The 12,020-nt window shown below is 35.6% G+C and overlaps 1 protein-coding gene across 3 annotated transcripts in view; it reads left to right on the forward strand.

Annotated features, from left to right (window-relative positions):
• Positions 1 to 12,020, forward strand: part of DIPK1A (divergent protein kinase domain 1A) — a 118,419-nt gene that overhangs the window by 84,265 nt on the left and 22,134 nt on the right. For all 3 annotated transcript variants that reach the window (XM_025872203.2, XM_073896292.1, XM_073896291.1), the window contains exon 2: positions 2,353 to 2,487. In XM_025872203.2, the coding sequence (XP_025727988.1) occupies positions 2,353 to 2,487 (135 nt within the window). The remainder of the gene's footprint in view (positions 1 to 2,352; positions 2,488 to 12,020) is intronic.

Here is a 12,020-nt window from a genome sequence, read left to right on the forward strand (position 1 = left end):
GCCTAAGGCAGTAACAATAGTAGACATAATAGACAACCAATAAATAGCAGCTGAGTGAATGTATGGGAAGAAGGTGTCTTGGTGTAGAAGTATGCCTTATTGTGTAATATAAAAAATTTTACATCAGTAGAGAAAAACATACACAAAAGAAGTCATGCCCCCATCACCCAGCTTGAAAATTATCAACTCATGGCCAAACCTGCTTCAAGTATACCCCACCTACTTTTCCTTTCTCTGTTGTTTTAAAGCAAATTCCAAATATATCACTTCATTCATAAATATTTCAGTGTCTGCCTCTAAAAGATTAGGGCTCTTTTCTTTAAAAATCACATTATTGTGCCTGAAAAATTAAAACAATTTCTTAATAACGTCAGGTATCCTGGCTTCAAATTTTCAATTGTCTGATAAATATCTTTTTTTTTACAGTTTCATTGGAATCAGGATTCAAAAAAGATCCACAGATTGTGATTATTTGATATATTTCTTAAATATTTTTTAGTCTTCAGTTTTCCCCATCTTCTCCTTATTTTCTCCCTTGTAATTTACGTGTTGGGGAACTGGGTTGTTTGTATCGCAGCATTTTCCACAGCCTGGAGTTTGCTGATTTTATCCCAATAGTGTCACTTACTGAGGTATCACTTATATTCCTCTGTCTCCTGTATTTCCTGTAAACTGGGAGTTGGAGCTAAAGACTTAATCAGATTCAGATTCAGTTTTCTTTTTGCAAGTTCAAAAACAAGGTGGTGGCCAAATCATAGTGACAGTGTTTTTGACTTTTTGCTCAGTGCCTTGCAAACTATGTGCCTCAAAATGTGGGGTATCACTGTCCCAATGCTTATAGAACATAGTGCTTATGTTCTATAAGCATTATGTCATTTAATCATATTTAAGCTTCATAATACTGGTACAAATCAATTTCTGTCTGATGACTAGATTCCTTTAGTAGGGTCAAGTAATCTTAAATGTCTTTCAAACAAACCCTTCAGTGTATACCCCATTGTCATTTATGTGATTTAATTTAGAATTCTGTCTGAATTTTCTTTTTACTGGATTCTTTTAGAGCGATACAAAAATAGCTTGCATTAAAGGCATTTTTTATATTTTAATAATAAAGCTCAAAGACCTGTCACTTCACTGTGAATTCGTTATACTAAAGCTTTTTGGTACTGGAATTCACCATCTGTTAATCTCACAAAGACAGATATCTAAATCGTAAATAGGGCCAACAGAATTCAGTATTTCCTGAGTCTGTTTTTCCCTTGCACTCATTGTCTTCTGCAGGTGCACTTAGGTCTCTTTCATCTCTCTCTGCTTTCTTTGCATGCTCACAGTGCTCACAGTATCCTACTGTTACCCAGTGTGAGAAACTGGCTGGTGATTGTAAAAGCAAAAGTAGCTTTTCATTGTTTGTTTACATATCTGTAATTTGTTCTGTTCAATTATCTCCATACCCCCAAAATTTACCATTTATAAAACCCAGACCATTGGAGTTCCAGACTCAAAAAATAAATGTCCAGTTATCTTGCCCACTGACACTTTTGAAGATTAAACTGTTTATGTTGTTGATGGAGAAAAGGCTGTAGCTGGCCCAAGTTGCAATTAGATAGCAGAGAACTGGGCGCAAAACAATGCAAAGAGGATCCCACTGTGTAGCTTTCCAAGCTGACATGCAAAGAGTAATTTATTCTTTATGTATCTTAACCCTTCTTCAATTATTTTTCCTTTAATAATTGTAACAACATGCTCCTCAAGCTTCCAGAGTACCCATTAGGTGAAGCGTTTGGTTGGTTGAATGGAAGGAACGTAAAGCCTTAGTGAATACAACAGAGAAATAGGAATGAGCTGGAAGTTTAATTTCTTATTCTGGTTGCACTTCACTATGAGACGTTCAACAAATAGCCAAATTCTCTGTTCTTATTTCTTTGAAACAAAATTATTTTTATGCTGATTATCCATAAAGAACTTGAAGATTCTTATTTGAAATTTTCCTCTGTAAGCTTGTAGTATATCGGAATTGTTTCTCTTTACCTGATCTCACAGAGTGCCCAGGGTAGCATGGTGCACGTGCTCGTGCTTCCTAAGTAGCTTTAGATGCTGGTGGTATTTGAAAGGTTATACATTTTAAAGGGTATTTTGTTCCCTTTTTCCTTGGCAGGACCAAGGAGCTTCCTTTTCTAAGACCAGTGCTGTTTGGACTCAGTGAAAGTACACTTTGTTCTAGGAGAATTGCCATGTGAAAGCCTAGAGTATATATTGAGTTCTTCCAAGAAGGGGGGCAAAAATCATGTTCTAGGACAGTGAAGGCTGACTTAGTGCTGAACGAATGATTGTTATGTGCTCTTTTACTCACAGGCTCGCTTTTCATATGTGCGGATGAAATATCTTTTCTTTTCCTGGTTGGTGGTTTTTGTTGGAAGCTGGATTATATATGTGCAATACTCTACCTATACAGAACTATGCAGAGGGAAGGACTGTAAGAAAATAATAGTAAGTATTTTTGATTTCCGATTATGTAGAAGAACTATATTAATGATATATTTACTGCTTATATACTTACTAATAATTGTTTTCAAAAAGTAAAAGTTAATTCGACCTTAGGGTTTTGTTGAACTTTATAGCTTTTCAGTGTGACCAAGTTAGTAGGAGTGTTCCACGCCTTGAAAAATCTACACTTCAGAAATCTAAATATATAATACTAGATTAGTGTGAGAGCATCCTCATTACAGACAGGGATTATTTTTAAAATATACTAAAAGTTGAGTTCACTCACATCGGATGAGTTTTTAAATGTTTAGAGTATAAAAGTATTATTTACAGGCAACCTTTCTGGAACCCACCTTTTGAATAAATGGGGTCATTCTCAAATACCAAAAATGTATCTGAAAAGCATATAACATATTTTGTATTTAATTTCTATCCTAATGATTGGATATATCTCAGGAAAATTGCTCTATCAGTCGAAGATTTCTAATAGTAATTATTGGTTATACGTTTGAGGATCAGTAAATTTAACTCCTTATTTTCTTCTAATATCTTCTGATATAAGTAATATCAAAACATTGCCTCTGAGAATTACATTTTTTATAATAATGATTGTTGGGATCCCAATTACTATAACTTATTAAAGATTCTATAGTTATTAAGTAGTTACTCTTCACCTAGGCTAATGGTGCTAGGTATATGCATATAGCAGGGAACAAGCTATCATGACCTTAGGAACTTAGAGTCTAGCAGGGAAGAAAATGAATACAGTAAGGTAGGATAATGATTGCAATAGCAAGTGTTACAGGAACATAAGACAGGAAGACCTGAAGTTCTAAGGAAATGAAAATCAGTTTAACTCTAGGCATTCTCAATTAAGATAAAAAATTATTCCCCAGGAGTCTTACAGCTTCTTAAATAGGAAAGGGAAGAATTACTGATATAAAAATCAGGGAAATGAATTAGTAAAAATGAGTCCCAAATCAAGTTCAAAGGTGTCAGTCTTATATGTCCCTTTCAGTTGGCCATCCCAGATTATTGAGGAATTTTTTTTAAGATTTTATTTATTTATTTGAGAGAAAGCATGAGGAGGGGGAGGGGCAGAGGGAGAGGGAAAAGCAGACTCCCCGCTGAGCAGGGGGCCTGATGCAGCACTCCATCCCAGGACCCCAAGATCATGACCTGAGCTGAAGGCAGATACTTAACCCACTGAGCCACCTAGGTGCCCCCAGTCCTTAAAGAATTTTAAGATAGAAACCTCTGGGGCCAGGCAATGTACTGCATACTGGTCAGTAATACTTAAAATAATACTATGAAAGTCCCCCAAGCCCATTTTACAAATAAAGAAATATGTACACCTGAAATTAATGTAACATTGTCAGCTATACTTTAATTAAATCTATATAATTTATATATATATGACTAAGAGAGAGAATTTGGTTGTGATGGTGGAGCCAGAATTTGTTCCTAATTCTATCTCTATATAAAGCTCAGATTCTTTCTGCTACCCTATGTCAGAAAAGACTAACAAAATTATAGTTTAATAAAACTAAGAAAAAAATCCCACAAAATTCACCTGCTTACCTTCAATGAAGAAGAAAGAAGCAGGAGTTATATAATCAATTATAATAACATAAAATAACCAAAACTATTTGAAATGTCTATTTTTCCTTTTTCTAGGGCACTTTTCTCAAACTAGGTGTCTTGGGGCACATTAAAAGGTATCCCATGGATAAAAGTTGTCCGCCATCAGATATATTCGAAAACAGCAGGTTAAACAAAGATAAATAGGTGACTTTACTGAGGACTTCCCAGGATCTTTAATATACTAATATATACTGTGCATCTCCAGAAAAAGCAAATATATTTGATTAGGAAAAAATCCATCCCGCGACTCTCAGGAAGACCTATTAACATCATCTGGTGATGTTAGAAATACTGTAATAAGAGATTAAAACAAAATGAAATAGATATGCTTTTATTGTGTATTAATATAATAATATTCAAATTATAAGGCATATTATGGTGAATATTCTGTTACAAATGAGTTATAGTTGTGAAGTATTTTTTATTTTATTTATTTTTAGTATTTTATTATTAAAGTATTTTTCATGATTTTTCCTTTAGTTTCACTATATAAGAAATGGAAGCAGAATTCTAGCATAATTTAATAATTCTAATATAATAATAATTCTAGCATAATTTAATGGTTATCTTACTAAAATTTGAAAATAATGAAAACATTTTCTGAGCCTAAAACATATCTTTTCCCTGAAACTTGCCTTAAAAAAAAAATTGTAGTTTCTCTGCATTTGGGAATTGTGTTCTTAAAACTTACCAAAACTGGTAGTATTAAGATCAGTAGTGTAAAGATAGAACTAACATTTAATAGGGATTGTGTGATTGGAACTAAAAAGCAAGCAGAAAAAATATTTCTTAAGTACACATTAAAGCTTCAAAGAGCTGACAAGGTATCTTGTGAGGAATTACTTGGTCCAGATCTGGGAGAGGATAAGATTTGAGAGAGGTGAGCCTAGATTTGGTGACTTTGTTTGCCTGGGGTATATGACCTAAGATAGAGTTTTATGGGGTTAGGAAGATAAAAATCTAGTCCAGGTCCTACCAAGGGTAGGACCTTGGTACACCATGCTGTGGGCTGATACCCTAAAGAGCTGAACCCTAACAGTAAAGGTAAACTAAAAGAACCTCAGTGATGTGAGCTGAATTTTGGAGCCTCTTTTTCACTCAGGGATATTGCTGATACTTGGCATGAGCAGGGCTCTGAGGAACAGGACTGTATACTAGGAGAGAGCTGCTGCTAGGGACAAGAATTAGCAAGCTTTTGTAGAAAGTAAGAGAGCCTCAAGCATACAGCCAGTTATCCTGTTGGGATATTTGCCAAATCCTAGGGTTTTACAGAATGGGAGCCTAAACATCTCATTGGAAAGCCTTTGAAAAGCAGAGGAGACATTTTGGCAGCCACACAAGATTCAGCCTAGAGTTATGAACCTGACAATGGGGGGAAACCCCAGTGAATTCCCAGGCTCTCTATTTAAAACCCTAGAGGGCTATGCTCTTGGAATGGAGAATAGCCAAAAATAGCTTGAGCTTTACCAGAGCTGCAGCCCACCCTCCATTCAGCACAGTGCCTGATTGGGTTAAGATGATCAGCTACCATTTTATCTGTCTACCCAAGGGAAGGGAAACCCTCTCTGGAGGCACTATGTGAAAAACTAGAGGACATGGCAAAAGACATGATGGCATGATCAAAAACTAAGAGATAAATATGGACAGTAGAATCAGATCCACAGATGATCCTGATAGTGCCTCAAAAAGTTAAATAGGGAATTACCGCATGATCCAACAATTCTGCTTTTAGGTGTATACCCAGAAGAATTGAAAGCAGGAACTCAAGCAGATACTTGCATACCAGTGTTCACAGTAGCATTATTCACAATAACCAAATGATGGAAACAACTCTAACATCCATTAACAGAAGAATGCATAAACAAAATTCATGGAATGTTATTCAGCCTTAAAAAGAATGAAATTCTGATGCATTCTACAACGTGGATGAACCTCAGAAACATTATGCTAAATGATATAAGCCAGACACTAAATGACAAATATTGTATAATTCCACTTATATGAGGTACCTAGAATAACAATTATAGATAAGTTGGGAGAATGGTAAAAGGAGTTAAAATATTTAAGATTCTCATCATATAGCAGAGTAGGGTAAAAGTATCAACTAGATAATATCAATTAGTCTATTCATAACAATTAATTAATAAAATGTCCCTCAATTAACTTTAGAGTTTGTTGATTGAAATATGCATATTGTTATTTCTAGGATAGCCTCTAGAATAGAAAGAGAATGTATCATCTCCAAACTAATAAAAAAAATGGAATAATAAAAGAATACTCTGTTCTAAAGAAGGCAAGAAAGTAAAAAAAAAAAAGGAACATATAGGCAGTAGAATTACAAAATACATAATAAGACGATAGATGTCACAAATTGAAATCCCAGTAAACAGACTCAGAGACTGAGATTTGCCTGCAGGATGTTTATTGGGTTGGGCTCTTGAGATTAACATCTGTGGGGAAGTGAGGAAACAGGATAGACCAGAGAAGTTAAACTGCACTACAGTGGTAACAAAGACCTCAGTCAATTCTACAGGGAACTTTGGAGCTGGGGTAGCCTTGCAAATGTCCAGGCATTTATACCCTGTCACTGACCAGTCACTGGATACAGTTTTCTACCCTCTTCCACCCTCTCTTAAGGGGACATGACCTTGGGTAAGGCTGTATTGTAGGCTGAGGACAAGTCCCAAAGAAAAATTCAGCTGAGAGCTGTTGACTACTTAGATGCCCAACAGGTGAGGGAATGAGTGCTCCAGTTCTGGACAAGATATGGCTGACTTACCATGGCATTGGCTGTAGTATATTTCAACCCAAATATGTTGGTAATTACATTAAATGTAAATGGACCAAATGCTTCAGTTAAAAGGCAAAGACTGTCAGACTGTACTAAAATTTTTTCAAAATTATAGTTACAAGAGACACATCTAAAATATAATGATGCAGATGGATTGAAAGTAAAAGAATGGGAAAAAAATTCATGCAACTATGCAAATTATAAAAGAGCAGATGTTTAAAGGAAAAACCATAGTTATATATATATTGATGTAAGTTTTATATTACACAAATTATACCTCTTTTTAAAGCCCAAATCAGCCCTTACTGGCATGAAATGTAATGCTTTTTAAATTTGTTTCTCCTGGGTGCCTGGGTGGCTCAGTCGGTTAAGCGACTGCCTTTGGCTCAGGTCATGATCCTGGAGCCCGGGATCGAGTCCCGCATCAGGCTCCCTGCTCAGCAGGGAGTCTGCCTCTCCCTCTGACCTTCTTCCCTCTCATGCTCTCTCTCTACCATTCTCTCTCTCTCTCAATAAATAAATAAAAATCTTTAAAAAAAATAGCAGATTTATTAAATAAATAAATAAATAAATAAATAAATAAATAAATAAATAAATTTGTTTCTCCTGTGTTTTAGTTTTACAATGTCTGCCTAAGTAATTGTCTGGCCTTTTCACAAACGTTGGCAATATCCACACATACTTTTTTTGGCCCTGGTAATTCCTGTTATGAAATGTAGAGTCTAAACTGATTTTCTTCCTCCCTCTGTATTACTACATAGTCTGTTCTCTTATTTAAGTGGGCTGAACTGAACCAGAGCATATAATAAGATGGCTGATTTTCAATTTGGATATAAAAATATAAAACTGCCTTATCTCAAAACCACATTTAGCAAAAACATGCTTGCCAAAGGATTTGTAGTATCCTGTGTATAAACTCTGGACAGATTTACTTCAAAATCCTCATCTTGATGGACTAAGGAAGATTGTAAAGAAATACAGAAGATCCCAAAGAGGCCCTACAAAAATTACTTGCTGAAGTTTAACAATGTGGGTTCTTTCCTTCCCTTTGTAAGTTGGCAGTTTGACTTTTAACTTTTTTCTAGTTCTTTTTTTTTCCTATTTTTAATCATTTAATACTTATTTTTAAGATAACTACTATCACATACCAATCATATAAAAAGTATAATCCATTTTAGAAGAAGTATCAGTCAACAAGTATTTTTTGAACACCTACTACATGTCAGTCATTATTCTAGATGCTGGTGATATAATGGTAAGCAAGATATGCAGAGTCTGTGTCTTCAGGAGCTTACATTCTTGTAGTGGAATATGTATAATAAAAACAGAAACAAATAAACAAATGACTTCAGGGACTAAGAAGTGTAATAACAAAGGATATAATAGCAATATTTTGTAGAAAATGGCTAGGGCATGCTACCTGAACCGTAGTGGCTGGGAAAGTCTTCCCTGAGAAGATGTCATTTTTGAAATAGAAACTGTTGAGAAGGAAGCAATTGTATGAATATCTGGGCAAAAAGCATTTAAAGAGAAAGGACAGTGAGTAAATGTCCAAAGAGGGGAGTGAGGTTAGGAAATATGGTTGGTTTCATGAATATTTTATAAAAATCTGTATCATTACTTTAGTCATATCATGTACATTTTAAAATCTTGGATATTGAAGGTACAATTTATCAAGTAAGGAAAACTTCTTGATAATAAGTAGCTTAACCATATCATGTTAGTCTACTGGAAAAAATACGAGACCGGAGTCAAAGCACCAGACTTACACTTTCTTGTGATGTACTGTATGACTTTTAGTAAGTGACTTCATTTCTTTGACTTCCTGTTAAGTTCATTGTACAGGTAGGAAAACTATCCCTGCCTGCTGGCCCTGCCCACATCACAGATTTTATGGAGATAAAGTAGAATTGGAACAGTTACGATGGCTTTCTATCACTTAATGATACTCTCACATATCTATTGAATATATAGAAGGTTCTCAAGTCTTTGACTTGATTCCACTTGGCCCATGGCAAGTACCTTAATAGTTGATGTTGCTGTAAGCGTAACATTGTAATTCAGAAATTTCCCTAGAAAACTGCTATGGCTGTCCCATTCCGAGCATTGCCTCCGAGCCAGATCACTGTATGGCAGTCAGATATCATAGGTGATCAGCAGAGTGTGATAAGCAGTTTACTTATGTCTAAGACTCATGGTCTATCTTGTCCTACATAGCTTTCTTGTTCTCGGTATATCTACATCTTTTTCCTTCTCTCTCCATTTGTGTATGAGGTCATAGCTATTGTGGTGGTTAAGAGCATAAGCATTGGAATAAATGAGCTTCAGGTTTGAGTTCCAGCTTTGCCATTCCTTAGCTAGACAGCTTTGTCTTAGCTTATGTAAAATGGGGATTAATAATACTGTCTCATCAGGTAGTTGTGAGGATAAAATGAGTTCATGTATTGAAAGGCTTAACACTGCTTGACACATAATAAGTGCTCAGTAAATCATTATTTTCTCAAGTTTATGTCTTTGAATCTGACTCGGGAAGATAAGACACACACACAACATTATACAATCAGTTGTATCAGTCAAGATTCAAGCAGAGAAGCAGAACCCATAAGAAATACATATTAAGAGATTTATTATTTATTATTTAAATTTTTATTACTGTTATTTGTTAACAACATGGATGGACCTTGAGGGCATTATGCTAAGTGAAATATGTCAGACAGAAAGACAGATATTGTATGATCTCACTTCTATGTGCACTCTAAAAAATAAAACAACAACAAACAAGAAAAACAAGCTCAGAGATACAGAAAACAGACTGGTGTTGGCCAGAGGCAGGGGGCAGCAGGGAGGCAAGATGGGTGAAGGGGTCAAAAGGAACAGACTTCCAGTTATGAAATGTCATGAAGATGTACAGCAAGGTGACTACAACTAACAATACTGTGTTGTAGGGCAACCCCTTTGGGCTCCCTCCGTCCTTGGGAGCTTTATATTATCACTTCACTATCGTTCAATAAACCTGGCTCTGCTGCCCACCAAAAAAAAAAAAAATTATTATTATTATATATTATTTATATTTACTTATTATTTATATATTGTATTATTACTTATTTATATATTATTATTTATAATATGTTATATATTATTATATATTTTAAAGTTGCTCAGAGAGTAGATCTTAAAAGTTACCACAAGAAAAAAACATTTTGTAACTATACGTGGTAATGGATGTTAACTAGACTTACTGTAGCGATTATTTCACAATGTACGCAAATATCAAATCATTATGTTGTACACCTTAGACTAAGATAATGTTATATGTCAGTTATATTGCAGTTTCTTTTTAAAGATTTTATTTATTTATTTGACAGAGAGAAACACAGCGAGAGAGGGAACACAAGCAGGGGGAGCGAGAGAGGGAGAAGCAGGCTTCCCGCGGAGCAGGGAGCCCGACGCAGGGCTCGACCCTGGGACCATGACCTGAGCCGAAGGCAGACACCTAACGACTGAGCCACAGATACTTATTGCAAGGGATTGGCTTATCCAATTGTGGGGGCTGGCTAGATGAGGCTGAAATCCATAGGGTAGGTTGTTGAGGACAGGCTGGACCTCTTGGGCATGGGCTGAAGCTGCTGTCCAGAGGCAGCATTTCTTCTTCATCATGGGAGCCTCAGTAATTCTCTTAAATCCCTTCAACTAATTGAATAAGGCCCACCCAGATTATCTAGGATAATCTCTCATTAAAGTCAATTGATCATGGGGGCGCCTGGGTGGCTCAGTCAGTTAAGTGTCCTGGGATCGAGCCCCTCATTGGGCTCCCTGCTCAGCGGGGATTCTGCTTCTCCCTCTCCCTCTGCCCCCCGTTCGTGCTCTCTCTCGCTCTCTATCTCAAATAAATAAAATGTTTAAAAGAAAATCAATTGATCATGGACTTCATTATATCTACAAAAACCTTCACAGCAACAACTAGATTATTATTTGCTTTATTAACTGGGGACAGTAGCCTAGCCAAGTTGATACATCCAAAGACCATCAGATCAGATGAAAATGGTTTAGTTTGTACCAGAAATAGTTGTACTACACAAATTTAAAGAAAGAAGGCTTCAATGAACACAGAGATCACTGTGGGTAAAATAGCAGAGAAAGGCTTCATAGAGGACATAGAATTTCTGTAGGCCTTAGAGAATAGAAAGAATTTGGATAGGCTCTCGAGGAGCGTCTTTCTCCTTTTAATTACAAACCAGGCTTGCTTTAGCACTTTTATCCCAAAGAGCAATTTGCTGACTAACATTAGATCTGAGAATTCCCAGAACCATGCAGTTGTAGCCACTGAACCACAGCCTTGGTTGGTGGGCCATTTGGCTGCCTGTAAATTAACATATCTTCCTCTTTTGTCTTTTTATGGTAAGTCTTAAAAACAAATTTAGAATGTTGATCAACTCAGATATGTATTTCATATAAATTAGGTACTGTGTGTGAATTAGTGTAATTTAGTAATCAAGTATATTTCTCATAATTTCAACATTGGAAATCACTATAGAACATTAGTATTATTTACCTGAGATGTTTTCTCTAACCAACAGATAATTTTTATTAAAAAGTATCATAAGGTTAATGGGCTTAAAGCTTAACTTATTTAGGTTCCAGGAAGCTAGGAGCCAAAACTGGGATTAATTCCATACATCGTACATTGATTTACAATTTGAATTAAAGTTTTTTATGTTCAGTTTTTAATAAAAGTATGATACTTTCCATAGTCACATCCATCATTTAGAGCTTGATTCCAGTGAAATGCATAATAGCCTTTTAAATAGTAGGTTCTTAAAACTCTGAGAAAGAAATACAGTGGGGATGGTGTATGCTGGGAAGCCAAGGTTAACTTGTGGAAGTTTTAAGCACTGAGAACTGTGTTCTGCTCTTCTTTGTTTAAAGGCAGCTTTCTCTGAAACTGAGGGCAGCCACTAATTAGATGTGCTGGGAGGATCTATTTTTTTCTAGTTGTGCTTTTTTCTTTTATCCACCAAGCTAATTATAATATGTTGTATAATTCATTGTACATTTTCCCTGATTATAGAAATCACTAATTCACTCATTATTTCAGCAAGTC

Source organism: Callorhinus ursinus, unplaced genomic scaffold (genome assembly GCF_003265705.2).
Source record: "Callorhinus ursinus isolate GAN/ISIS: 27379988/994484 unplaced genomic scaffold, GSC_fseal_2.0 scaffold9, whole genome shotgun sequence".
Classification (NCBI taxonomy): Eukaryota; Metazoa; Chordata; class Mammalia; order Carnivora; family Otariidae; genus Callorhinus; species Callorhinus ursinus.